Raw genomic sequence first — 24,808 nt, forward strand, 5'->3', positions numbered from 1 at the left:
TACCTACAAGAAAACTAGCTGACTAAGGGGCAGATCCTTCTGCCATTGATGGCAATGAAAGTTTTGCCACTGACTTCAATAGGAGCAGTATCAAATCATAAGTCATCTATTTCATTTATTTATCTTGTGAATAAACTGCTTTATATGAAGGGATGAGGTCAAATGTTGGGAGGGAAGAGCACAAGGATATTGGAATTCAAGCTGGGAATTGGCGTGAGAGAAAGATGTGTGGGCTGAAGAGTGCAAGGAGGGAAAAAGTGTTTAACTTATGAGAGAGAGAGAGAAGGATGGATGTGGGGGAAACCAACAAACATGTCACTGGTAATTCACTTGCCTATCATGAAATTTGGCTGTGATTACGTCTATTATATGATTTTATAGATTTCTCATTGTACCAGAGGCAAGGGTAATTTTGTCAGTAAACTTCCTAGATCATTGATCATTCAGTACCAATTTCACAGCTACTCACTGTAGCTCACATTGTCCCCTCAGCATGCATACAGAACATATTATAAAGGTTAAAAAAAAAAAATCAACCCTCCCAAAGCAATACTGTACTCCAGTGTTAAAAGTAGAACAGAGATGTTTGGTTCAGATTGTTTACAAGCAATTGTTAGGAAGAATGATGTAAGTTACTCTTATAACCTTTTCTTAAGTGAGTGATTTATAGAATATATTCTATTGGGATAAATCCTATTTAGTTCTTTTTAAATGAATTGAAACAATTAATCACTGATTCTACAGTTTTTTTTATAGTACAGTATTTACGTATAAGGATTATTTATTTTAATATGTCATTTCTGACTAACAGTAAATCACAAAAACAAGAGTTGCCTAAGTACTAACACTGGCCCCTTGATGCTGTAAGTGCTTTGCACACCAACAGATCAGACAGTTTAAAGGCTTTTTTTGAGAATTACTCATTTAGTTTACTTTTTCAGTTGAGGTTCCTTCTTGAATTGGGAGGAAAGACCATGAAAGTCACAAATGTACACAGAGAATATTGAAGTGATATTTTTATTTTTCGTTTACATTTGTGAATTCCAGGCTAACATCTTTGTAAAAATAATTTAAAAGAAAATAATTTCTTGCCTGCCTGCTGCTGCAGTGCAGCCATTGCCCCACCCACTATTTGCTCCTTTGCTCACACGCCCTCATTTACAATCGTCCTTTTTACACACACACACACACACACACACACACACACACACACACACACACACACACACACACACACACACACACACACACACACACACACACACACACACACACACACACACACACACACACAGTCCCCAGCCATACATATCTGTCCATACTCTCCTCACAAACAACCCACTTTCCACATCCTCATTCATGTTTAATCACACTCATCCTCACAGGCACATATATGCTCATTCTCTGCTCCCACCCTATTTCCTAGTAAAACAAGTAGTAGTTCTGTCCCAGCAAGGAAGAGCTAACTGTTTCACAGGCGGGGGAAGGAGGAAGAGCAGAGCCCCAGCTCCTTGGACCTAGCTTCTCCATTGCTGCCCACTTCTTCCTTTACCTCCCACAAAAAGAATTAGCAGCTTAAGTCTCCCTCATTCCCACTCCCCTTCATCTTATTATTGGCAAAATTTGACATGACCTTCCCAGTTCCCCTCAGATCCTTGGTCACAGAGGTAGAAGTTTCTCATCTGCTCTCCTCTTCTTACCCTCCACTTGCCCCTGTGACCCAAACCCATTTCTTGATTTTCATCACGCCTACCCTCATCATCTGCCTTACTCGTTTCTCTAGCATCTCTGTCTTCTCTGGTTTTCCCTTCAAAATATAAACTTGCTGTAATTTTCCATTTTAAAAATACCCACCCTTGACCCCACCTGCCTCTCTACCTACTGCCATGCTTCTCCAACTTTTGCCCAATCTCCCTTCTCATCTCTAAGCTCATTGAACACACTATCTACAATTGCTACGTGGAGTTCCTCTCCATCAGTTCCATCCTGTACCCTCTCCAATCCAGCTCTCAGCCATTGCACTCAACTGAAACCATTCTTCCTAAAGTCTCTAATGACCTTTTTTAGTCAAATTTCAGAACTAGTACTCCATCCTCATCCTCCACAACCTTTTAGCCAAAGTTAACCATGCTCTTCTTTTCAAAATCTTGTCCTCCCTTGGCTTCCATGACTCTGTCATCTCCTAGTTCTCCTCCTGCATCTCTAATTGCGCCGTCATTGTGTCCTTCAGATGATCCTCTTCTTTTGCCCTTCAACTTTTTTTGGGGGGGAGGTTCCACGGGGCTCCATCATTGGCTCCCTTCTCTTCTGCCCCCAAATCTTATCTCTGGGTGATCTCATCACAAACACAAATTGAACTTCTATCTTTTTATGTAGCTAATTCATAACGCTACTTCTGTACGCCAGACCTATCTCCTTTTGTCCAAACTAAAACTCAGTCTGTCTCTCTAATATCTCCTTATGGATGTCTAGCTGTCAGCTCAAGCTCAACATGGCTAAAACAAAGCTCTTAATCTCTGACCTCCAAGCCCTCCTGCTACTTTGTTTCTTGATCACCATGGACAAAACTACTTTTCTGCCCATCACTCAGGCCCATAACCTGTGTATCATCTTTGAATCTAACCTTTCCCTAGGTCCTCACATAGATTCACAGATTCACAGGCTAGAAGGAACCACTGTAATTATCTAGTCTGACGTATATAGCGTAGGCCACAGAACTTCCCCAAAATAATTCCTAGAGCATGGTTTTTAGAAAAACATCCAATCTTGATTTTAAAATGGTCATTAATGGACAGCACCACTGGTAAATTGTTCCAGTTGTTGTTTATTCTCACCATTACAAATGTATACTTTATTTTCAGACAAATTTGACTGAAAATAAACTTCCAGCCATTGGATTGTGATATACCTTTCTCTCTGCTAGACTGAAGAGCCATTATCAAATATTTGTTCCCCATGTAGGTACTTATAAATGGTAATCAAATCACCCCTTAATTTTCTCTTTATTAAGCTAAATAGATTCTGCTCCTGGAGTTTCCACTAATAAGGCTTTTTTCTACTCCTTTAATCATTCTCATGGCTCTTCTCTGAGCAGGCTCCAGTTGGTCAACATCTTCTGAATTGTGGACACCAGAACCAGACACAGTATTCTGGCTGCACCAGTGCTAAATTCAGAGGTAAAATAACTTCTCTGCTCCTCAAGATTCCCCTTTTTATGCATCCAAGAATCTCATTAGCGCTTTGGCTACAGTGTCACAATTGGAGCTTGTGTTCAGCTGATTATCCACCATGACTCTCAAATCTTTTTCACACTGCTTTTCACATTAGAATCCCCCATCATGTATGGGTGGTCTACATTCTTTGTTCCTAGATATATATACATTTACACTGAAATGTATTAAAAGACACATCGTTTGCTTGCGCCCAACTTATAAAATGATCCAGATCACTCTGGATCAGTGACTTGTCCTCTTCATTATTCACCACTACCCCAATTTTTCTGTCATCTAACAGTAATTATTTTATGTTTTCTTCCAGGTCATTTATAAAAAATGTTAAATAGTGTACAGCCAAGAACGGAACCCTCTAGGACCCCACAAGAAATATACCCACTCAGTGGTGATTCCAGTTTACAATTATATTTGGAGACTTAGCAGTTAGCCATCATATAAGCAGTTTAATGTGTGCCATGTTAATTTTACGTTCTAGTTTTTTAAATCAAAATGTCATGCTGTACCAATCCAATGCCTTACAGAAATCTATTCTATCAATTACCTTTATCAAAGTTGTAATCTCAGGGGAAAAAAATCAAGTTAGTTTGACAGGATCTATTTTCCATAAAAACTCATGTTGATTGATATAGGACTCAATTAATAAAGATCTGAAAGGAGGATAACATAATTAATGCCAGACATTCTGTTATCTTCCCAGGATTGCTATCAGACTGACAGATCTATAACTACCTGGGTCATCCGTTTTACCCTTTTTAGATACTGGCACAACATTAGCTTTCTTCCAGGCTTCTGGAACTTTTTCAGTGTTCCAAGACTTATTGAAAATCAATATTAACGGTCCAGCAAGCTCCTCAGCCAGCTCTTTTAAATGGATGCATGTTACCTGGACTTGCTGATTTAAACATGTCTAACTTTAGTAGCTGCTGTTCAACATCCTCCTGAGATACAAGGGGATTGGAAAGAGTGTTATCATATGATATGACTGTTTGTTTTTCCCCCAAATACAGAAATATTTATTGAACACTTCTGCCTTTTCTGAATTATTACTGATAGTTCTACTATTTCTATCTAGTCATGGACCAGTACCATTGTTTGGGTTCTCTTTGTTCCTAATATATTTAACATTCCTTTTTTATTGGCCTATTTAATCTTAGAATAATGTCTTGCAGCATGGATCCAGGAAGACTGCACACCATCCAGGCTATTTCTAAGTCTTGCTGATTTCTCTCTGTATAATATCTCTAAGATATAGCCTTTCCTATCCATCCCACACAGTTAAAACTCTTGTTCAGGTTCTCATCATGTTGCATCTCAGTTAGTGCAACATCCTTTACTGGTCTTGACAAATGCCATCTTTCCCCAGTCATATCCATTCAGAATGATGCTGCAAAGATCATTTTCATAGCCTATTACTTTGACCATGTCATTGTTCCCTTTGCACCATTCCACTGGCTTCCTCTGCTCTGTTGCATCAAACATAAGCCACTGGTTTCACTTTCTTAGCCATGCAGCTGCAAAGTAGTGACGGTTAGCGGCATGCATGGATAGAGGGGGCCAAGGCCAGGACCAGGAGAACATAGAAAGAGCCTCAACCATTAGCTGGCCTGATGTAGAAACAAGGTATATGAGACCAACAGGACACCACCCAATAAAATGAAGGCAGCAACAGGGTGAAAGCAAATCTCACACCAAAAGTGGTAACACAAACAAGAAATCAGATGTATACAAAGGCCAATACACTTGAAGGATCATGAGGCCTATCAGGCTACCATGCGGTGATGTTAAAGGCTATGTCTCTAGGTGTGCTGTATAACAGTAACGTCTGCCCCAGTAAGTCAGCAAACACTTGCACAAAAGACACCACAACAAAAACTATTAAAAGGAAAGATGCAACAACCTGCATGGAACTTGAAGGGAGGAGCACAGGTTGCAGGAGGGAAGAATTTGGAGGAGTCATCAGAAAATCAGACGTGCACATGACTAGAATGCTAGCTGGAGTTGCCACATCTCAGTAAAAAAAAAAAAAAAAAATCTATTTACAAAGAGCCAGTTGAGCTTTACAAGCTTGGAGTCCTTTCATGTTATTACTCAGCACACAGTACATGAAACAGATACACAGGCTGCAGCTTTGCAGCAAAATAAATCTCTATCTACCAAAATGATTTTGACTATTACATGTCATAATGTTCCCATATTGTGACTTTTTATGTTCCACGTTGTTATACCTCGTATAATTTCTCTGGAGTCATTTAATACTTAATCTTACTTTCTGAGAGAGGAGGGAAAATGGGAATGGTTTAGGCATTTGCAATATCTCATTGTTTGGGCTTTTGCTCTACAAACCAAAAACCAGGGTATTTTGGATCTGAATCCCTAGTGTTAATGAGGAGGGGGGGTTGGATAAATTGTTTCAATTATTGGTTGTATGTGCTTTTCAGTATTATTATTTTATAACTGGAGCATCATCCACTTTGTTGCTTCTATAGGCTGAGCTGCACAAACAATGAGAGAGTAGCATATAAAGCTGCTTCTTGTGATATGTGCAGGAAGCAGCATGAGGCACCAGAGAGATTACTCTGCCTGTAACAATTTGGTGGGGGAAAAGGACATGGGGAGGAATAACAGGGACTGGGGAGAGTGGGCAAAAAGAAGATGATAGGGGCATTAAACACACTCAGCCCCTACACTCAAAGCTGCTTTGTCTTTTACTTTCTAGTTACTTTTTAACCTGCTCCACCAGTCCTTTCCACCTGACCTCAGAAGTTCACATCCTTTTCCCACCAGAACCCTCTATTACCCAAGCCCTGGCTGGGAAATGCACATGCATACACGGTTGCCTTTGCGTGCTCTTTCTCCTTCCAGAGCCCATATCTGTAGGGGCTAGTGCCACTTCTCTGTCTCCCTGACCTTGGACCAAGCTTTGGGGAGACCTGATGTTCTTTCTGGGAGATAGGACATTAATTGTGTCAGCATTTAAAACTTTATTGAGAAATGGGCAGAGCTTCATCAATCAGTACGTTCTTTGATCTATAGATAACTATAGAGCTGGTTAAGGCTGCTAAGCAAATGAGAGGGGCTCTGTGTGTTGTCCCCCATTTCCCCTTCCAGTTTTCTGACTTTTCCACAAAATCAGTAAGATATTATTGATGCCTAGAACATTCCTTGAAAATGTGGAATTGATGGGATGTGCTATTTCGAAGTTATCACATTACAGACAAACAGAAATGCCATCAAGTTTAATGTAGGGCCTCACTTTGCTTGACCAATAATAATATCATAATAATTTAAAGCAATATACTGTAAATAATAAAGAAAAAATATGCATACCATGTATAATTAAGATAAAATGTAACATTTTTAAAGCACCTAAGTGACATAAAAGCCTCAAGACCATTTTCAAAAGTGATTTAGGCATTTAGGAGCTTAATTTTCATTGAAAGTCTTTAGCTTTTCATGTGGGATTTTGTTCTTCAATAATACACCAATCAATGGAGAATGACTGACTGATTTACTAAGTGGAAGTAATGTTTAGTAAATAATAGTACATTGCTGATTGAATCAGAAAACCTACTACTTGGGTTTCTTCACTATACTCAATGTGTCAGGCTCACAGTGTTACACTTCCGGTTTAATCAATCCCATAATACAGTAAGACTTTCTTAATGTTTTATTTTAGGTTTTACAGTGGAAAGCACACCAGGAGGAGGCAGCCAGACTGGAAGCTGCTATAGCTGCTAGAAGAAAAGAAAAGGAAGATGAAAAGGAAAAGATACAGAAAGAAAAGGAAATGATTCAGAGAGCAGAGGAAAAAGAAAAAGTATGGGGAAAGTGGTATTTGAATGATTTAATGTCTAATTGCTTCTAAAAGCTTTAACTAATCTCAAAACTTCATATTATTGTAAATCATAGAATCATACACTCGTAGGACTGGAAGGGACAGATCAGCTAGTCCAATCTCCTGCACTTATGGCACCACTAAGTATTCTCTTCTAGAACTGTCCCTGACAGATGTTTTTAAGTAGTCTTTTTGGTAAAAGTACAGAGATTAGCAAGTGGTTGGTGGAATATTGCCAATTCCCTTTTCAGCTTTAAAGCTGCATGTAAATCAGCAATTGTGCTACTTTCTTATTTTGTTAAAAAGACACCAATATAGGCATATACTCTGTGGCTGCCACACAGTTGCATGGAAAATCAGTGCAGAAAAAACTACTGCATTTCTGTCTTACAGATTTATACCATCGAGTAATATGGCAAAGACCACTGAAGCTACCAGTGCTGCAGCAAACTATGCTGCAATGCAGCAAATGATCCTTAAAAAATATTGGCTACAGCATAGCACACTGCACTTAGAACAACACAAGGAACTTTCAAATAGGCTTCAAAGAACAGTGGGCCTGATGCATATAGTAGAATTAACTCTTTCGAGACAGCAAACATCTATATATACATCATTTTAAGCATTCATTTGATGACTGTTTGGGAAATGTATGCAGTATTGTAGCCATATTGGTCCCAGGATTTAGAGAGACAATGGATGGGTGAGGTAATATATTTTATTAGACCAGCTTCTGTTGGTGACAGAGAGAAGCTTTTGAATTTACAAAAAGCATGGGAAATGAATTGAGTGTCACAGCTAAATAAAAGGTGGAACATATTGTTTACCATAAGTTAACACACATTTCAAGGTGAAGAGGCCCATTAACACCTCTCTGGTCATGGATTTCCTCAAAGGAAACCTGCACAACACCTTCAAAAGGTGAACCTCGCAGTTTAAATTCCTAATTTTGCTAGACATAAAAATCATGGACTGAATAGAGACACTGGGTTTGTGGTTTATTACCACAATCTGTAACCCAGTTAACATGACTGGAGAGGTTTTAACGGGCCACTTCACCTTGAATGGTCCATTGAAGTGTGTGTTTTCATCTTATATTTAGCTGTGTGTGACACTCTGAGTATATCTATACCGCAATTAAAAACCAACAGCTGGCCTGTGTCAGCTGTTGGGCTCTCAGGGCTTGGGCTAAGGGGTTGTTTCATTGCAGTGTACATGTTCTGGATTGGGCTACAGCAGCCCAGGCTCTAGGACTCTGCAAGGTGGGAGGGTGCGAGAGCTTGGGCTGCAGTCCAAGCCTGAACATCTACACTGCAATGAAACAGCCTCTTAGCCTGAGCCCCACAAACCTCAGGCACGGGCCCTCAGGCAGGGGCCAGCCATGGGTGTCTAATTGCGGTGTAAACATCCCCTCTGAGTACATTGCCTGGATCTGAAGAAAAGCTCTGTGTAAGCTTGAAAGCTTGTCTCTCTCACCAACAATAATTAGTCCAATAAAAGATATTACCTCACCCACCTTGTCACTCTGTTGGGAAATAACATTGTTCTTACCAAAGTCTAAACAGTATCTTGTGGAAAAAATTGGAGAATAAGTTTTTTACTACTTATAGAAAAATCTGCTTATGTATCACATACTAGCTGTATTTCTCTGCACTAGGTTTTTTTATTAATGTAATTTGTAGAAAAACAGAACCTTTTGATTTTGAGAATTTACCTATTTCTCATTTTGAAATCTTATACTCAAAGGACTAACATCACAACTGGTTTCTGTGGAATTTTTTATATTAAAATGCATAATTGTTGTTTCAAGTCAGGAATAAACAGCAGAAGCAGATGAATATTTATGGCTTGATCCTGCAAATGCTTCAGCACATGAGTAACTTTACTCACATAAATTGTCCCATTAATTTCTATAAGATTATTTGTGCTGCGGTGTTTGCAGGATTGGGTCATTGAAGAGTAGGTTTTTGTGTATATATCTGCCCCATCTGACTGAGAGCATGAATGGGGGAGTAAGGCTCTAGAAATCCTTCTCCATCTTTCCTAAGATATTGAAAGTCTTGTCTCTTTCAGGCCATCTGCATGATGCCATCTGACACTATCCATATTCTTAATGTCTTCATATAATGTTCTTGAAAACAAGATTTATTAAAACTAAAGAGAATACAGTAGTAAAGTGAAAAAAGTGGTTTGCAAAGCTGTGTGAAGTAGGGTTCCCTTAGCTTAGTTAGAGATAAAAGAAAAGAAAATCCAAGGTCTTTAGAAAGTCATCATTTCAACTCCTCTTTAGGCCTGACATAGCCTTCCTCTGCTGTGTCCAGAGAAATTTCCTCTTATCCCTTACCTACTTTTCTTGTGTAGCCCCAGGTGTTACAGTTCATTATCATATTTTTGTGGCTATATCAACAATTCCACACAGCAGTATTTGAACAAGAGTGCTGCCTAGAGAAAATGCCAGTCTTTTTGTATCCCATACAAGGACATTACCTCTGTGAAGTTTCCCCCTTTCCTATTTCCAGCCCACCTTGATCTCCCCTTCCTTAAACACTCCTCACCAGTTGAGGAAATTGACTTGATTTGCGTGGCCATCATTCTTTGGTATGGATGTTTGGTTGTGCCTACATTCAGGTGGTATCTAGTTTCCTTCTTAGCTGGTCACAGAGGTAGAATCTTTAATTTCCTCATCCATTTTCCATTGCTATTAAATCTAAATTATTGTCAGACCCTATTTCCTCTGTCATACTGCCTCCTAAATAAATAAAATTAATGAAATGACTAAAGTGATTGGCATGCAGTTAGTGTAACCGTGGGACAAAAGCACTTGAAAAAAATATTTTCCCTTGTCTCATATCCTAAAACTTTTTCTTTTGTTCTGGAACTTGTCATTTTCAATTGTGGTTATGAGGTCATATTTATAAGCATGTAAAATATGTGCTTTCAGCCAAATTCTGGTCCTGTTGAAGTCAATGCAAGTTTTGCCTTTGATTTCAATGAGACAGGATTATGTATACACTGTGTAGGCATGTTCTAGTCATTATCTCTTAGACATTTTAAACACGCACAAAAATGTACAAAAGGAACTTTTTTTCAAGATTCTCTATGTTGTGTGCTTCCTGCATTCTTTCGTATTGGCTCTGGTAGATGTTTTCTGATATTTGTGCCCAGGGGCTAGGTTATTATTGCTTCTAAGTACTGGGTTAGTATTTTTAAACTACAGACTTCTGCCGGCAAAGCTGTTCGTCAGGAGTATGAAGAGGTGTGATCCTGACTGACACATAATGTGCCAGCAAAAACTTCTAGTGCAGTCACTTATACTGTGCTTATACCAACTGGTTTTGCTCATGGGGAATGGTTTTAGTATACCAATACAAAGTGCAGCTTTGCTGGTACAGCTGTGTTCACACTAGGAGCACTTCGCTAATAAAAGTGCTCCTACTATAGACACAGCCTTCGAGGGTCTAAATGTATCTAACCCCCAGCCATTGCAAAAATTATATTTGCTTTCTGATATCTTGTCACCTGAATGCAGGGTCCCCACATTGCGGGGGGGAGGGTACATTTTCCTGGGGTCCTGAGGCATTGGAGGTCCCAGCCCAGGATGCAACCCCCATTACCAGAAGGTAACAATTGAGGCTAAATTATAGACCATGCCTAAGGATATTTACAGAAACTTATTTCCCTGTATCTATGTATCTATTGTCCAGATCGTGTGAGATTTGCTGGAGCCAATCAGAAGCAGTGTTAGAGCAATCTCAAACAATATTCTGAACAGTGAGTTGCTGGGCCTGTTGGCCCAGCCCAGGCCCTTCTCTAGAATAGAAAGTGTGTGCTTGTGCAGTTAAACTAAGACTTGTAGTTTGAGACTGAGAGACTGAGAGATTTGTGCTCCTCTCTGTGACATAGCCTGTCGTATCAAGATCAAGAACTACTAGTCCCAGAGAAACTGACTTTGGGGGCTAATTCATGATTTTATAATGAAAAAGGCTAGACAAATAAGCTTTAAAGTTAATTGGCCTAATTATAAAATGTTTGCAGTCACATTAGTCCATTAGAATAAAAAAATCAAGACATTGACTGGATATACCTTTATAATGACCAAAAAGTTACAAAATAATCAGCAAACGTGTAGGATTATCAGGCTGGGTGTTGTTTAAACAAAAATAGCAAAGGGGGGACATTTTTCAGAAATGTACAATATGTAACAGTAATTTCAGAATTCAAACCTTTTTCATGGTTCATGAGATTGTGTGTATGGGATGAGGGATTGTGGTATGTGTGTGGGAGGAGGCCCATGTTACAAGTTTGTACTTGTTGTGCAAAATGAAGCACTCGGGACTGTTTCAAGGGGAAAAGGCAGTATGCCGCAATTATTAACAGAAACTAAATTAGTAACTAGCTTAAGCCTATGCACCCACACACACACACACACACACACACATACATGCGCCCAAACGTACCAGAAAATAGTTACCAGTCCTGATTGTGGCTTGAGGTCATAACTTGGGTCCGTTGCTGGAGTTCGTGGCTCGTGGCAGCTACCTGGCCAGGGAGGCTGGGCACGAGGAGAGCAGGGTCTTTGTCTGGTGCGCACCGACGCTCTTCTTTGATGGTGTGCAGAACGTTATTCTTCCCCCCAAAGCCTTGCAATCTCACCTAGTCTTTTATAGTTTTTGAGTTTGGCTGTGTCATGTCGCTTCTCTGTGACCGTTGATTGCTGGCACAATTGCAGATGTGACTTTCAGCTTGTTCTTTGATGTCTTTGATTAAGTTTGTTCTTTTGTTTTCTGGGGTGGATTCTTCTTTTGCTTTTCAGCAGTTAGGGTGGACTCCACACTTCATCAGGACAAACTGGCAGTTTGGGTCTGACTCTCACATACATACTCCCTCCATTCACACCTTGTTCAGATAACTATCTTATTCATCTAAAGGTTTAGAAAGGGTTTGATACAAGATGGAGTACATAGGGTCAAAATGGGGTTTTATATTTACAATATGGAGTATGACTGAGAGAAGTTCAAATGTTATAGACAAAATTGTGAGATGGTGATTATACATTCTGGGGAAACAATGACACAAATAAGGGTATGAATGAACAAAGCTATGAATTAATCTACAGGGTTACAATTACAATTTTATTCCTACATACTGGGCCTGAAAAAATTATTTGTGCGCCCTGCCTTAATGCCTCTTTGATGTCACTGGTTTATTACTGTTAGTTCAAGGTGCAACGTGAAGAAATTGTGATTGACATTTGAATGTTATATGACAAGTTTTCTCTTGGAGGTCTTGGCCATCTAGTTTTTATTTTCTCTCGTGTCATAGGAGGAGTTATTGAGTTACTGGGTAGGGTGCATCATATTTTTGCTTTGTTTTACTTGAAGTTTTCCAACCGTTTAGGCAAAACAAACTAAAATAAATTGATTGATCTGTCTTTTCTTTGGTTGTGTTGCCCCAGCCAGTGGCAGATGGGCATAAAACCACAGAGGAACAGGAAGAGAGGCTGGGGCGGTGGGGGACATTAATTTGAACATTGGCAATGTCACTCCTTTATATGTAGCTACCTGGATCATAGAGCACTCCCCAGCCCTTCTATGATGCAAGTAAGCTAAACAGAACTTTTCTGCATTTATACTCAAATAGGACATATCTGCTATTTGATGGCATTGACATCCTGAGTTGCAGTTCAGTGCACTTAGTGTTGGATTCTGCGGGGAGGCTCCCTTCGTTGTTGACTGCATCTGTTTTTGCTAGTAAACACTCCAAATGATAGCAAAAGAGTCTGTGATCAACAGGGTGTATAAAATATGACTGCACTCTACACAGACTATACCACTGTTGATACATTAAATATTCCCACACAGTGGAGAATGAGTAAAATGTTATTAAATCTATATATACTGTACTTGCTATATTGTACAGTGTGGTCATCATATCTATTATATTGGGATAATCAGAGAATTTTTTCATGTTCATATATTACATTTAAAAAATATACCAGGGACCCTAATTACATTTCATGAGGATTTTTTTTTTTTTAAATGGAAGTTTGCATAAAGCAAGGAAATCAGTGCAATACTGTGCTTAAAGCAAATGCAGGCTTGGTCCCTGGGCGCCGGAGACCCAGGGACCATGCCACTGGAGCTATGTGGGGGGCCTACACAGTATGGTTTGCCCTGGGCCCTGCATCCCACACACCCCTAGGGATGGCCATGGTTGTACTTCTAATTTAATAAAATGACTTTTAGATGCTTTAGTTATGAGGGCTTTAAAAATGTATATAATAACTAAAAGTTTGTGTCCCAAGCTGTATGGATATTCTGTGGAGTTCCTAAGTGCTATGACTGGAGCTCTTTTGTGCATCTGTTTTGTGGAGTTCCTAAGCTACACAGATCTTGGTTCTTCTTCGCACTGAAGTCCATAGTAAATCCATAGTCCATAAATCCAAAAAAGTCCATAGTGTCCCATTGACTTGAGGTGATGCAGAAGCAAATCTCTGGTACACAAGGATGCACAGAATATCTGCATTTGGGAGCCCTTTTGGGGTTCAGTCCCATGGAACCTTAGAGTATAAGATACATAAGAACTTTACATGGAGAGTTCTCATAATGGAGTAGACAAGAAGGCAAAGCTACAGTTATTTGGGGTACCTTAACTCTGTATTTCCATACTTTTAAAATAATTGTATTTAAAATGCACCCTTAACTTTGAATTTCCTTGTTTTCAGACAGTTGTGTGTTATATAAAGGTTCTATGATTCATTAATTTTTCCTTCATGAAATTACTGATAATATTTACAATTATAATTTCAGTTTGAGGTTTTTGTCTGTGAATTAGAAATAGTATCCGATTTTGAAATAATCACAGTTGTATTTCTTTTTTAAGATATAGTAAACACTTTTTTTCAACAAGTAGGTAGTTAGCCTTAAAGATAATATTGTTTTCTTTATTTTGCTGGAAGCAGTTTCTATTCGTGTACTTTCGTAGTTTGTCCCTCTTCTCTTCGTCTTTTCAATCCAGCAATTGTAGAGAGTATCATACCTTATTAAGGAGGCAAAAAGTCTGTCAGACAATACTAGTGCATTATATAAGCACCAGTTTATGTACTTACAATTTTTCTTTGGCTTTGTCCTGGAAGCATGGAATGCTTCCTTATTTCTCTGCCTTAATTCTTCTTTTTCCTCTAGCTCTTGCACATAAGATGGAAAAAAGCAGTAGTAGCTGTACAGGAGAATAAGAAATATAGATAATACACAACGGAGGGAGAGGGGGCAAAAAAGAGAAAAATCCTTTGCTAGAGACCCCACAGTCATCTCACAGCCGAAAAGGGTCTTCAGACCAGCAGGAGAGAAGCATCTTAAAAATGAGCAGGCCAATTCCTCCTCTCCACCAGACCTCCCCTGAAATATCTTCTCCTGATCTGATGTGCTGATATGTGCCCACCTCCATCACAGGACCAAGTTCTGTTCACAACGCTCAGCTCCATTTCCCTGTCTGTTTTTTTTGGTCTGCTCATCCAGTGCAGCTGTCAGTCTCAGACCACCTTGACAGAGTGCAACCCTCTACAGTCTGTGGGTAGATCTACATTCAGGCTGGGAGAATGCCTCTTACTGCAATTAGACAGACATGCTAACTCGTCTTAAGCTAGCGTGCTAAACATAGCTGTGTAGCCGAGGTGAGTAGTGGCTCAGACTAGCCACCTGAGTACATACCCATGGGGTTGGTTGAGTTGATGCTCAGGCAGCTAGCCCATACCACCACAGCAACACTGCTATTTTTAGCGTGCTAGCAATGCTCAGGTGTATGTCTCTCCACCCATACCGGAAAGAACACACTCCCAGCTACTCTGTAGACACACCCGATGGCTTTGTATTCACTGCCAAAAAAAGATGTGGTTTTACTGTGAGATACTAATGCACATTAGCTACTGGAAACAAGACACTGTAATTTTATTGTGACTTAAACCAGGAGAGGTTAACCATGGGCAGGGCGTATAGAGTTGACATTACTTAGCTACCTTGCAGTGAAAACTACAGCTGTCTTGTCTCCACTAGGATTTTACAGAAGGATAATTACTGCACGTTGATATATCTTGCTGTAAAACCCCCACCTTTTTGGCAGTGATGACATAGCTCATGAGTTTCAGTGGCAGCAGACTGGCTGCCCAACAACCATCACAAGAACTGTTCTATATAGGTGTTTAAAACGTGCCATCACAATAATATCTGAGCACTTAACCACACTGTTGCAGTCCTCTTTCCTTGATTCAGAATCACTATGCTTCCCTGCCTTGGACATTGCTATATTGGACAATCTCTCTCCCTCGCCTGCTAGTATAGCTTTGTTTTTCACCACTGCCCCTCTTTGTCTGAGCAGTTAGCTAATATTCATGCTCTTGCTGGTTTGCCTTTATTGGGAGGAGAAATTGATGATGCAACTTAGGTATTTCTTTTATGCAGTCCTGTTTATTTACAAAGAACATACACAAAGACCTGTTTGCTTGAACAGGCAGCTTCATTGCTCTAAAATCCAAGTCTGCCTTTCCAGAGTGCACTGTGCTCCAGAGAAGTTCTGTTTCTTTTATTCTTCCCAAAGGTACTCTGCTCAGGCTTTGCCATGTGGCCTGGTGCCTTGGTGATGCCTATTGTTGTCAGTTATCACTATATAAAGGGGCATTTAATTCCATTTAGCCTGCATGAGGGATGCTTAGCACACCCATTAATTGAAGAGTAAACTTTTCGAAAGTGCCAGTGACTTAGGAGTCTAAGTATTCTTGACTTTCAATGGGATTTAGGAGCCTAAGTCATTAAGGTGTTTTGGAAAATTTTACCCCAAATCTCTACATCAACACTCTGCACATCTATATCTAATATCTGAGGTCCCTTCAAAGATTATGAAATTGGTTCTTATTCCCATCTCTATGATTTTCTTTATTCCCTTCCTTTCAAGATCTATGAACTGGTGGGTGGCTTGCGAGTGACCTTCATTTAGCAGGTGTATATGAGTCCCCATTCAAATCTCTGGGAGATATAGCTCAGAAGCTATTTTACCTTAAGTTAACATTTTCAAATGCGGTCATAACCGTGTACAGAATGGAGAAATTAAGCTTGCTGACAATTTCTCCTTTTTTTCAGAGAACTGCCCTGTTTTATAAAAGAATCCCTTTGAGTCTATTCAAGAGAACAATTTGGAGTTTAATTTTATTGATCAATTGTTTTATTTAAATTACATCTTGATTGCTCTTTATTGCAACAGAGGAAACTTCTGCCCTTTCATGTCACAAAGCAGCTAAAATTTCACCTTCCTCTCATTCAATTTTAGAAAAGAGAAACTGTTTTTCATTTATCTTAAGGGTTAATGCAACAAGGGACTGTAGGCCATAAACACCTCTGTGGATCAGACATTATGCTATTAGCCTTTGAGTAGGAGAGAAAATATGTTCAAAATTATTAAATACTGTTCAGAGAGACAAGGTGAATGAGGTAATATCTTTTATTGGACCAACTTCTGTTGGTAAAAGAGCGAAGCTTACACAGAGCTCGTCTTTATTCAGTAAGGAGCATGCTAATTTTCTGCACCATTGAAATTCCAGTCCTGTACCTAAATTTGTAAGATCATTATCTGTTCCTCTCATCTTCATCTGGTATTTCCAATCAGACCAAAAGCAATATCAATGAGGACATGTCTAATACTCCAAGCATCTGAAGAAAGCCCATCCACCTTCTTTGGTTACTCCCTGGGATATCTGCTTTCTGTTATTGTTATTGCTGGGTGTCACAGAGGAAGAGGACCATAACAACAAGAAAAAATTACTCACTGGTAATTCTGTTCACCGTAGCTCTCATCTCTCATCCTATAGTCCTTGCTTCTCTCCTTGAGGACTGCCATTTAGAGCTACTCTTGATACTAACTTGAAATGAGGTGCTCTGATTGCATGTATTTTGTTTCCTTGCTCCTTGGTAGAGGAAGCAATAATGCTCTCTGTAATTGCTGTTGTTGGATAGAATGGGAAAAGAAAAGATTGCAGAAAAAGTATCGTTTAGCAATTTTTCTATTCATGCATAGGAATTCAAGAAAACTCATTTCTGCTCTTACTAAATCTCAAAAACAATTTCTGCAGTTTCACATTTAGAGTTTAGGTTGTTAATGTTTCCTATCAACATTGGCAAATATGCTATTCTAAAATGCACATATTATTACAGAAGTCAAGATGTCAGGTTTTCTGTGGTATTATGTTCTCTTTGCTTTACTGGTCTGTATCTTGGTTTATAATTTTTTTGTTGTTTTAATCATAAATTTCATTCATTCAAACTCTAGTTGAGAAAATACTGGGCTGAAAAACAATACAAGTGGCAAAAAATGGAAGAGAAAGATCTACAGCGTCTGGCAGAACTGAAGAAATTAATGATTGAACAAGCAACTAAAGATAAAGAAAGGTATTTTAAAAAAAAAAAAACCCAAAACCCTGAAAAGCAAATAGATCTGATTTGCTCAATTGCCCAAATTTAGGATAAATTGATTGCCCCCCCCCCCCCCCCCCCCCCCCCCCCCCGTTATTCAGTGACACCCATCTACATATACAGTTACAACTGGATTATGGAACTCAATAGCAACATAGTTGTTCCCTTGACCAATTTCTGCATACATATGAACTGAACTATGTTAAACAAGGCTTTATACCTTTGCAAACTGCAAGTTGTTGCAAATAGAACAGGATACAACAGTTTATAACTGAGTCCCTTGACTCCATTGTAGTTTAGTGTAGATGAGGCCTTTGATTCCTCATCTCATAAAACTATTTGAAGTTTGTTTGAGAGACAGATAACGGGAGACATTTCTGTAGAATTGATTTCCTGCCTTAAAGATACATTATTTAATATTTGTGGTTAGATTTTTCAAAGTGACTACTGATTTTAAGTACTTTGATTTTTTTTTTTTTTTGGGTGACCAATTTTAGGCTCCAAAAAGGGGAAGGTGTCTGATTTGCAGAAAATGCTGAGCCCTCACACTCTGACAGTCAGAATAACACCCTTTTAAGGTTTTTCAAATTGGATGACCAAGAATTAAGACACTCAAAATTACTAGTTACTCTTGAATATTTAGACTCTCTTTACATAAATAACATTGTACTTACAATATGAATCTTGATGTTTATTGTATTTATATATGATACTATGCGACACCAAAAAGAGGTTTTCAGGTGATCTGGGCAGGTTCCCCTGTCCAAAGAGGATTATATTAAAAATGTTCAACATACACAAAAAAGAGGATCTTGGCTATAGTTTCTCCACAATTTGGAACTAATACAATTCAAAATGAGAAAAGAAAATATTTCTGACCTGGATTGCAATTTATTAGTTTGAAATTATAGACAATGTTGACTTGTTTTATGTCATTTAGGGTCTGATCCTGTTCCCATTCAGATCACTGGCAAATCTTTTGAGTACATTGATGCTGGATCAGGCCCTTAATGGCCTCTAATGGTTCTCCAAATTCCTAAAGAAATAGTTGACTTTGCATTCAGACTCTAAAGCTATATTCTTCTAAAATGTAAAAACTGTATTGTGGGACTGGTTACAATATAGTTGCTCTCTTATACAGTCAAAACATGATATTGTCTTTTAGGATAGATCCTAGTGGTGTTTTAGCTTTATCCCCAAATTGCGCTGGTCAGAGACATAACTAAAACATAGTTAAGATCTCATTTGTACTAAAAGACCTGAATTGGGTTTTAATTGTCTTGGGGACAATAATGTTAGGACTAGCTCTCTGATCTTGTTGTTTTTGTGGTGCAGGGGGCCCTCATGACATGCAGCACCTTGTTGATGAGTAAAACTTAAATATGTCTTTTAGGTTATAGTGCTTTGTGATTGTCGCAGTTTAGGGCAACTGCACCTGTATTCCCCCCTCAGTGGTCCAGCCAAGGGCTTCCACTTTCAGGCTTCAAGTTGTCCAGCCATTGCCTTTCTGGGTGGAGACCCACATCTCTCTCCCTTCTGACTGGGGTATTTCCAGGCTTCACAGTTCCCTGCCCTCACTGTGTTCTGTTCAGCAGGGACGGGTTGCCCAAGAACACCTTCTTGCTTTCTCTTCAAAGACAATTAATAGGTGTAATTACTACAGTTATAAGGTATTGCATAGCACTTCCTATTCAAGCCTGTTCTATTTTTAAGGTAAAAAGCATTACACAGAAAAGACATTAAAAACAATAGAAGAACCTACATGCATGCTCATAAGCTTACTAGAGTTAATTCCAACCTTAATATGGATTCTGGTAGGAGCAGTCCTTCAAACCCACACTCCAGGAGATTTCTTGGTGTTACAAGTTCATCATAGCCTCAGCTCAGAACTAGCACTCTGTCTTATGAGGCCTCTGTAGGCACAGTCCTTCCAACTCTACCGTAAGGATTGGGGCCCTCTGTGGACCAGGGGTCTTGTCCATTTGCTGGAACAAGAAGAGAGGGCCAGGAGCTAGTTTAAAACCAGGCAATTTATCCAGGCTATTTTGTCTGTTGGTCCATGGAGAATCCAGTTTGAGTTAATATATGTTCACCTTTCCAGGGAGGTGGCTTCTCTGGAGATGTTACAACCTGAGTGAATTTACCCAGTTACCCTCCTAATTAGCCTTCCCATGGAAATTCATATAATTCCACGATAACACATCACAATTACATTTTCAATGCAATGAACTCCAAAGATGTTACGTTAAACCTTACTGAATTAGTTTTATTTCAATACATTTCATTCAGGATATTGTCAGTCTGTTATAGTGTGAGCACTGTTCTGTCCTCTGTTCCACATCCTCAGTGTTCTTTATTTGTGTATATTTATTTGCCTTTTCAACATATCTATAATGGCTTTTAATTTAATTCACTGCACTGAAGCTATTAATTTTGTACTTTACCTAAGGCCTTGAATGTTTGAGATTGAGATCCAGTTGAAAATGTTGCCTAAGGCTATTTAAGGTTCAAAGACAGAGACTGTGTTCAGCAGTAGTTAAAATGCAAAAACAAAACAACAATAAAGTGGATGTATAGAAGCTGTTGTGCTGACTGTGCCATAAGAAGGGCCTGTACAATGGGGTGATGCTGCCAAGGCCAGCTATGCCATTGGTACAGCCTGGTTCTAGTGATCGTGTGGCTGTTTTATACCACACTAATACACCAGAATCTAGTCCTTCTACTCCATAACAAAAGATACAAATATATATACACACATAAGCAATGCATGAGTTATTTTCTAATGTGTTTTTGAAAGCTATAGATATTTGGTTGTACAGCATCATACAGTGGGAGAGGTTTATTCTAATAAATTATATTAAATAAATAAACAAATGGCACAATTCAGTAAAGAAATAATAGCATAGGGGTGTGATTATGCATCAAAAGTAAGTAAATGCTCAACTTTATATTTACCAGACTTGTCATACTATACAAAATAAAATAGTATAGGGAAAGGAAAAATATTTACTGTTTGTTGAAGATACTGATTCTCTGGAATTGTATAGTGCATTTTCCTCTTTGGACTTCTTCACAAACATTAATCAAAGAAGGAAAGGAAGGTGTTATTGTAAATCCACACGTGTGGTACATGGCACGCTACAATATATTAAGTATGCCAAGCTAAAATGAAATCTCTACCCCCAATGAGTTTATAATCAAGAATCATAATCCTGGGAAGTCTAAGATATGTGTTTAATTTTAAGCACATGAGTAGTCCTAGAGTCTTTGTAGGATTGGGCTGTAAAAACTAAGAATGGGGACAAAACAGAACAATATGGTACTAGACAGACACAAAATGGCAAGTGGTAATTACAGATGGCATGTTTTGTTGATCTAGTGGATTTTCAGTGGATTTTTTTTTTTTTTTTTTAAAGGAGGAAAGGAAGGGTGTTTGGCATACATGAAAGTTAGGCAATTCCAAATACAAGGAGTGGCATAGAAGAAGTCATGAAAATAGGAGCGGGCAAATGGGATGGAGAAAGATAGGCAATCTATTTTTTTAATGAATATTTTCTGTATTAAAGATTAAAATTGGGTAATTTGGCATATGAAATTATCATTGACAGAGAGAAGGGCTAGCTGGGCCTTTCTCATCTCAAACATCGATGATCTTGTCGTTATGTTAAGACTACATTCCAGGTTTACTTGTGTGCTGTAGCTGCTTTACATTACCGGAGAGTGCCAGTGAATCTGACCATAAATAAGATATATTTTTCCTCTTAAAGACTAAATATTTCACTTTTGGAGCTCATTGAGGTTATAACATCTGACTTTATGAAGAAACGTAAAATTATTGCAGCAGTATTTAAAACTTTAAAAAAAAAAAAAAAACGACATTGTAAGGTGGTGACACTTATTCCTACCTCTTTTGATAACTTTCTGTTCTGATGGAAAATCAAAGTGTCATTCACTGCAGCAGACTGCTGAATCATTGTTTGAAGCTGTAGACTTTTTGATGTTCATTCTACACAAATGCTCTAAAAAGACTGGAAAGTGAAAGAGATTAGAGAACAATAGTGCACAGCTACTGACTACTGAAATTTAATAGTCTTATTTAATTTTTAAGGAGGATTGTAGCTTCTTTTAATAACTAATAGACTATGTTGCATGGTAACTATCTCACAATGGGAGAGACTCCCACCATAAATATAGAAACCTAATAAGAAAAATGTTTAAGTGGAGGCTCAGGTGCATACACAAAGAATGGACATATTTGCACAAAGAAAACCTGCATTTGCATATATGTACCAGATAAATGGGGCAGATTATGCTTATAGACATTGAATAGTATCATACTCCACAGGTAGTCCCACTGAAACCAACAAGAACCACTTGTGGACTAATGGGTTATTCAGTATCAACAAGGGTACAAGTATTTGGTCCATTGAAAGTGCAAATGGGTACTTGTATGTACAAATACTGTACCAATTTCCCTGCATGCACATAGGGCTGGATCCTTAGCTGGTGTAAATTGTCATAGCTCCATTGACTTCAGCTGACAATTTACACCAACTGAAGATTTGGCCCATAAATGTTGTGGATGCAAGCATGGGTCTATTCCTGGAAAACTTGGCCCAATACATGACATACTTTAGGCCCCAGGTATCCAATGACTTGGCAAGGTCATACAAGTCACTGTCAGAGACGGAAACATCTTTTGAGCTTCCATCCTGTTTAACCACTAAATAATGCTCCCCACAGCTCACATGACATATTTATTCTCGTCACAGCAACAAACAAGAACTGGTGATAGTCTTGAAAAAATCCTGTATTACAAACATTTTTAAAAGTTCTGTTAAAACTTTTATAATGAGCATGTTAGTTTTTTCCCTTGAATAGTTATGAGACAGTGTCTGAAAGCAGAATTTTAATGAAATTATGCTTATCAGAAATTACATAAGTGTGTACCCACAATACTTCAAAAGGTAGCTCTGCTGAAACTAATTAGCTAAGCTCATTTGTCAGCTTGTTGCTTATTAAAATTGTTACTTACTGGGATACTTAAAGACAAAATGGAGTATTAAAACATTTTAATTTGAATGTTCTGCTGTAAAATTAAATTTTACTTAGAAATAATAGTAGCTAAAGTGTTACTATGTATAATATAGTAAGTATAACAAAATTACAATATCATGTGGATACTGTGAAGTTGACAGCAAAATTGAAACATTTAAAACCAAGTATAAAATATTTATTAAGCTTCTTCAAAACTTGGAATACTATCTGCAATGTAGAATATATTTACACATTATAAACTCCTTCCTTTTGTGTATGTATCTTTCATATCTCTATTGTTATCCTCTGACCAAAGAGCTAAAGATTTTTGTTAAAGCTGCTCCCGACTAGAGGACAGCATAAACATGGTGATCTTCTCAAAATTCATGTAAGATGCTACCATTCTGATCTGATAGTGTTTTACGCTCCCTTTATGCATGTGTAAATGGCTGCAAGTCACTTAAAAATCAGGTCCTTATATATGCCCCTAAGTTTTTCACTTCGTAGTTCATAACTACCAGGTCATTGAGCCTCACTTTTAATAGCACTGGATTATTTTAGAAATAATATAGTAGTTAAAGCTTCATGAAAGGATTCCAGTTAAATGCTAATTTTATAATTGACATTTTTCATAAAAAATGAAAATTCTTAATTTTTATTAAGAGATTTTCATGTCATTTCACTTCATGCAAGAAGCAGATTGAACTTTCACCTTGAGACAAAAATATCTCTAAGGCCTGTGTTGTGAGTCTAAACCTATTTAAAATACAGCAACAACAAGAACAAATTTAGAGGGTCCCTTGTGCATCCTTGAGTAACATTGTACCATCTTCCTGGGTCATACCAGTTTGTCCTGTTAATTACTATTGGATTATTGCAGCAGTGGTAACTAACTGGCTGCTTGTTCCCAATCCTTGCAATTAACACCACAAGTTACATACTTTCCTCTGAGTTTAATATAGTTTTTCTTTTCTAAGAGTAGTACTGTAGTGTAAAAAGCCCCAAGGTTAGTTGGTTTGTTTTTGTTTTTTGTTTTTGCATTTCAAGCAGTGCTTCCTACTGCATAGCCCCAAAGAAAGATAACAGTTGTGAGGAAGAGGAATGTCTGTCTGTCTGTCTCATGAATACAGGGCAGGGCAAATGCTACCACAGTGCCACATAGGAACTTGAAGAGATTTGAGGGGCAGGTAGTAGAGGAGGGTGTTAATGCCAGGTATGTTGGTGATAGTAGAATAATACCACTCAAGGGAAATACCTACTGCCTTATCAAAAAGTTCACCTGTGAGAAGAATCTGGTAGGAATAGATTCAGAAGAAAGGTAATTTTGTTGAAAAAGACAAAGCATGTTTCTGCTGTTTTAAGACAATACAATTCTGTAGCTTTGCTTACTTCTACACGTAGCAAGATTAGAGGGCTGACCTGTTTTTTTAATGAAAGGGGGAAGGATAGGGAAAGTCATATTTTTGCTGCCATCTATAGATGTCAGAGTGCATTTCTTTTAAGGTTGTTATCGAAGAAAATTAAAGAAAAATAGTAATAAATGATAAAGAATATTGGACAAAACTTAGGTCTGATGATTAGCTAACTTGTGATAATATTCATGGATAATTATCCATTCTTCAAACTCTTGGTAAAATAGTTAAATAAATTAGTACAATAGTTTCAGGTGTTTTGAGGAAACTTCATATTATTCATGAGACAGAGATAAAAAATTTTGTTCTGGTTTTCAAACATAAATGTTAAAACCACAGTTTGATACAACTTTTCCAGTGCTTTCATTATATTTATATATATGCGCTCTATTGTACAGAATTAAGTTTAGACAAGAACTATTGGAAAAACGCCTGATGGAAAAAAAAGAATTGGCCCTTCAAGAAGCCCATGAGGAAGAAGAAAGAAAGAGACGTCTTGAAGCCCTCAGAAAACAGGTGCTTTTGTTTCCTGTATATAGTATTTTTATATACAATTAAGCTACATAAAATTACATGTTACAAAAACAATCCTCAGCAATCAGGGAGTGAAAAAGTTAAGGTTTTTCACAATAACATTAACTCTGTCACATTACACACCCTGTGTGTCTTGTACCTTAGACAACATGAGCAATAAAATATTAAATGACAGTGGAATCTCTTGACATTTGGAAGTGGATAGTCATTAATTTCTGAGTTGGATCCATCTTCTTCTGTTGCTGTTCCTTTGTTTCAGTGCTATGCAGAGGATCAGCACAAGGATTATGAACTACATAA

General features: G+C 38.2%; 1 protein-coding gene across 3 annotated transcripts in view; it reads left to right on the forward strand.

Moving 5' to 3' along the window:
* The window catches only part of CCDC148 (coiled-coil domain containing 148), a 110,961-nt gene that overhangs the window by 77,161 nt on the left and 8,992 nt on the right, over positions 1–24,808 (forward strand). For all 3 annotated transcript variants that reach the window (XR_010920130.1, XM_067549881.1, XM_067549882.1), the window contains 3 exons: positions 6,910–7,050; positions 17,383–17,501; positions 24,373–24,490. Coding sequence is in view for 2 of the 3 variants with exons in the window: in XM_067549881.1 (XP_067405982.1) it covers positions 6,910–7,050; positions 17,383–17,501; positions 24,373–24,490 (378 nt within the window). In the remaining variant the exon portion in view is untranslated. The remainder of the gene's footprint in view (positions 1–6,909; positions 7,051–17,382; positions 17,502–24,372; positions 24,491–24,808) is intronic.

Source organism: Emydura macquarii, unplaced genomic scaffold, assembly GCF_026122565.2.
Source record: "Emydura macquarii macquarii isolate MOO-44397 ecotype Brisbane River unplaced genomic scaffold, CSIRO-AGI_Emac_v2 contig_1253, whole genome shotgun sequence".
NCBI lineage: Eukaryota > Metazoa > Chordata > Testudines > Chelidae > Emydura > Emydura macquarii.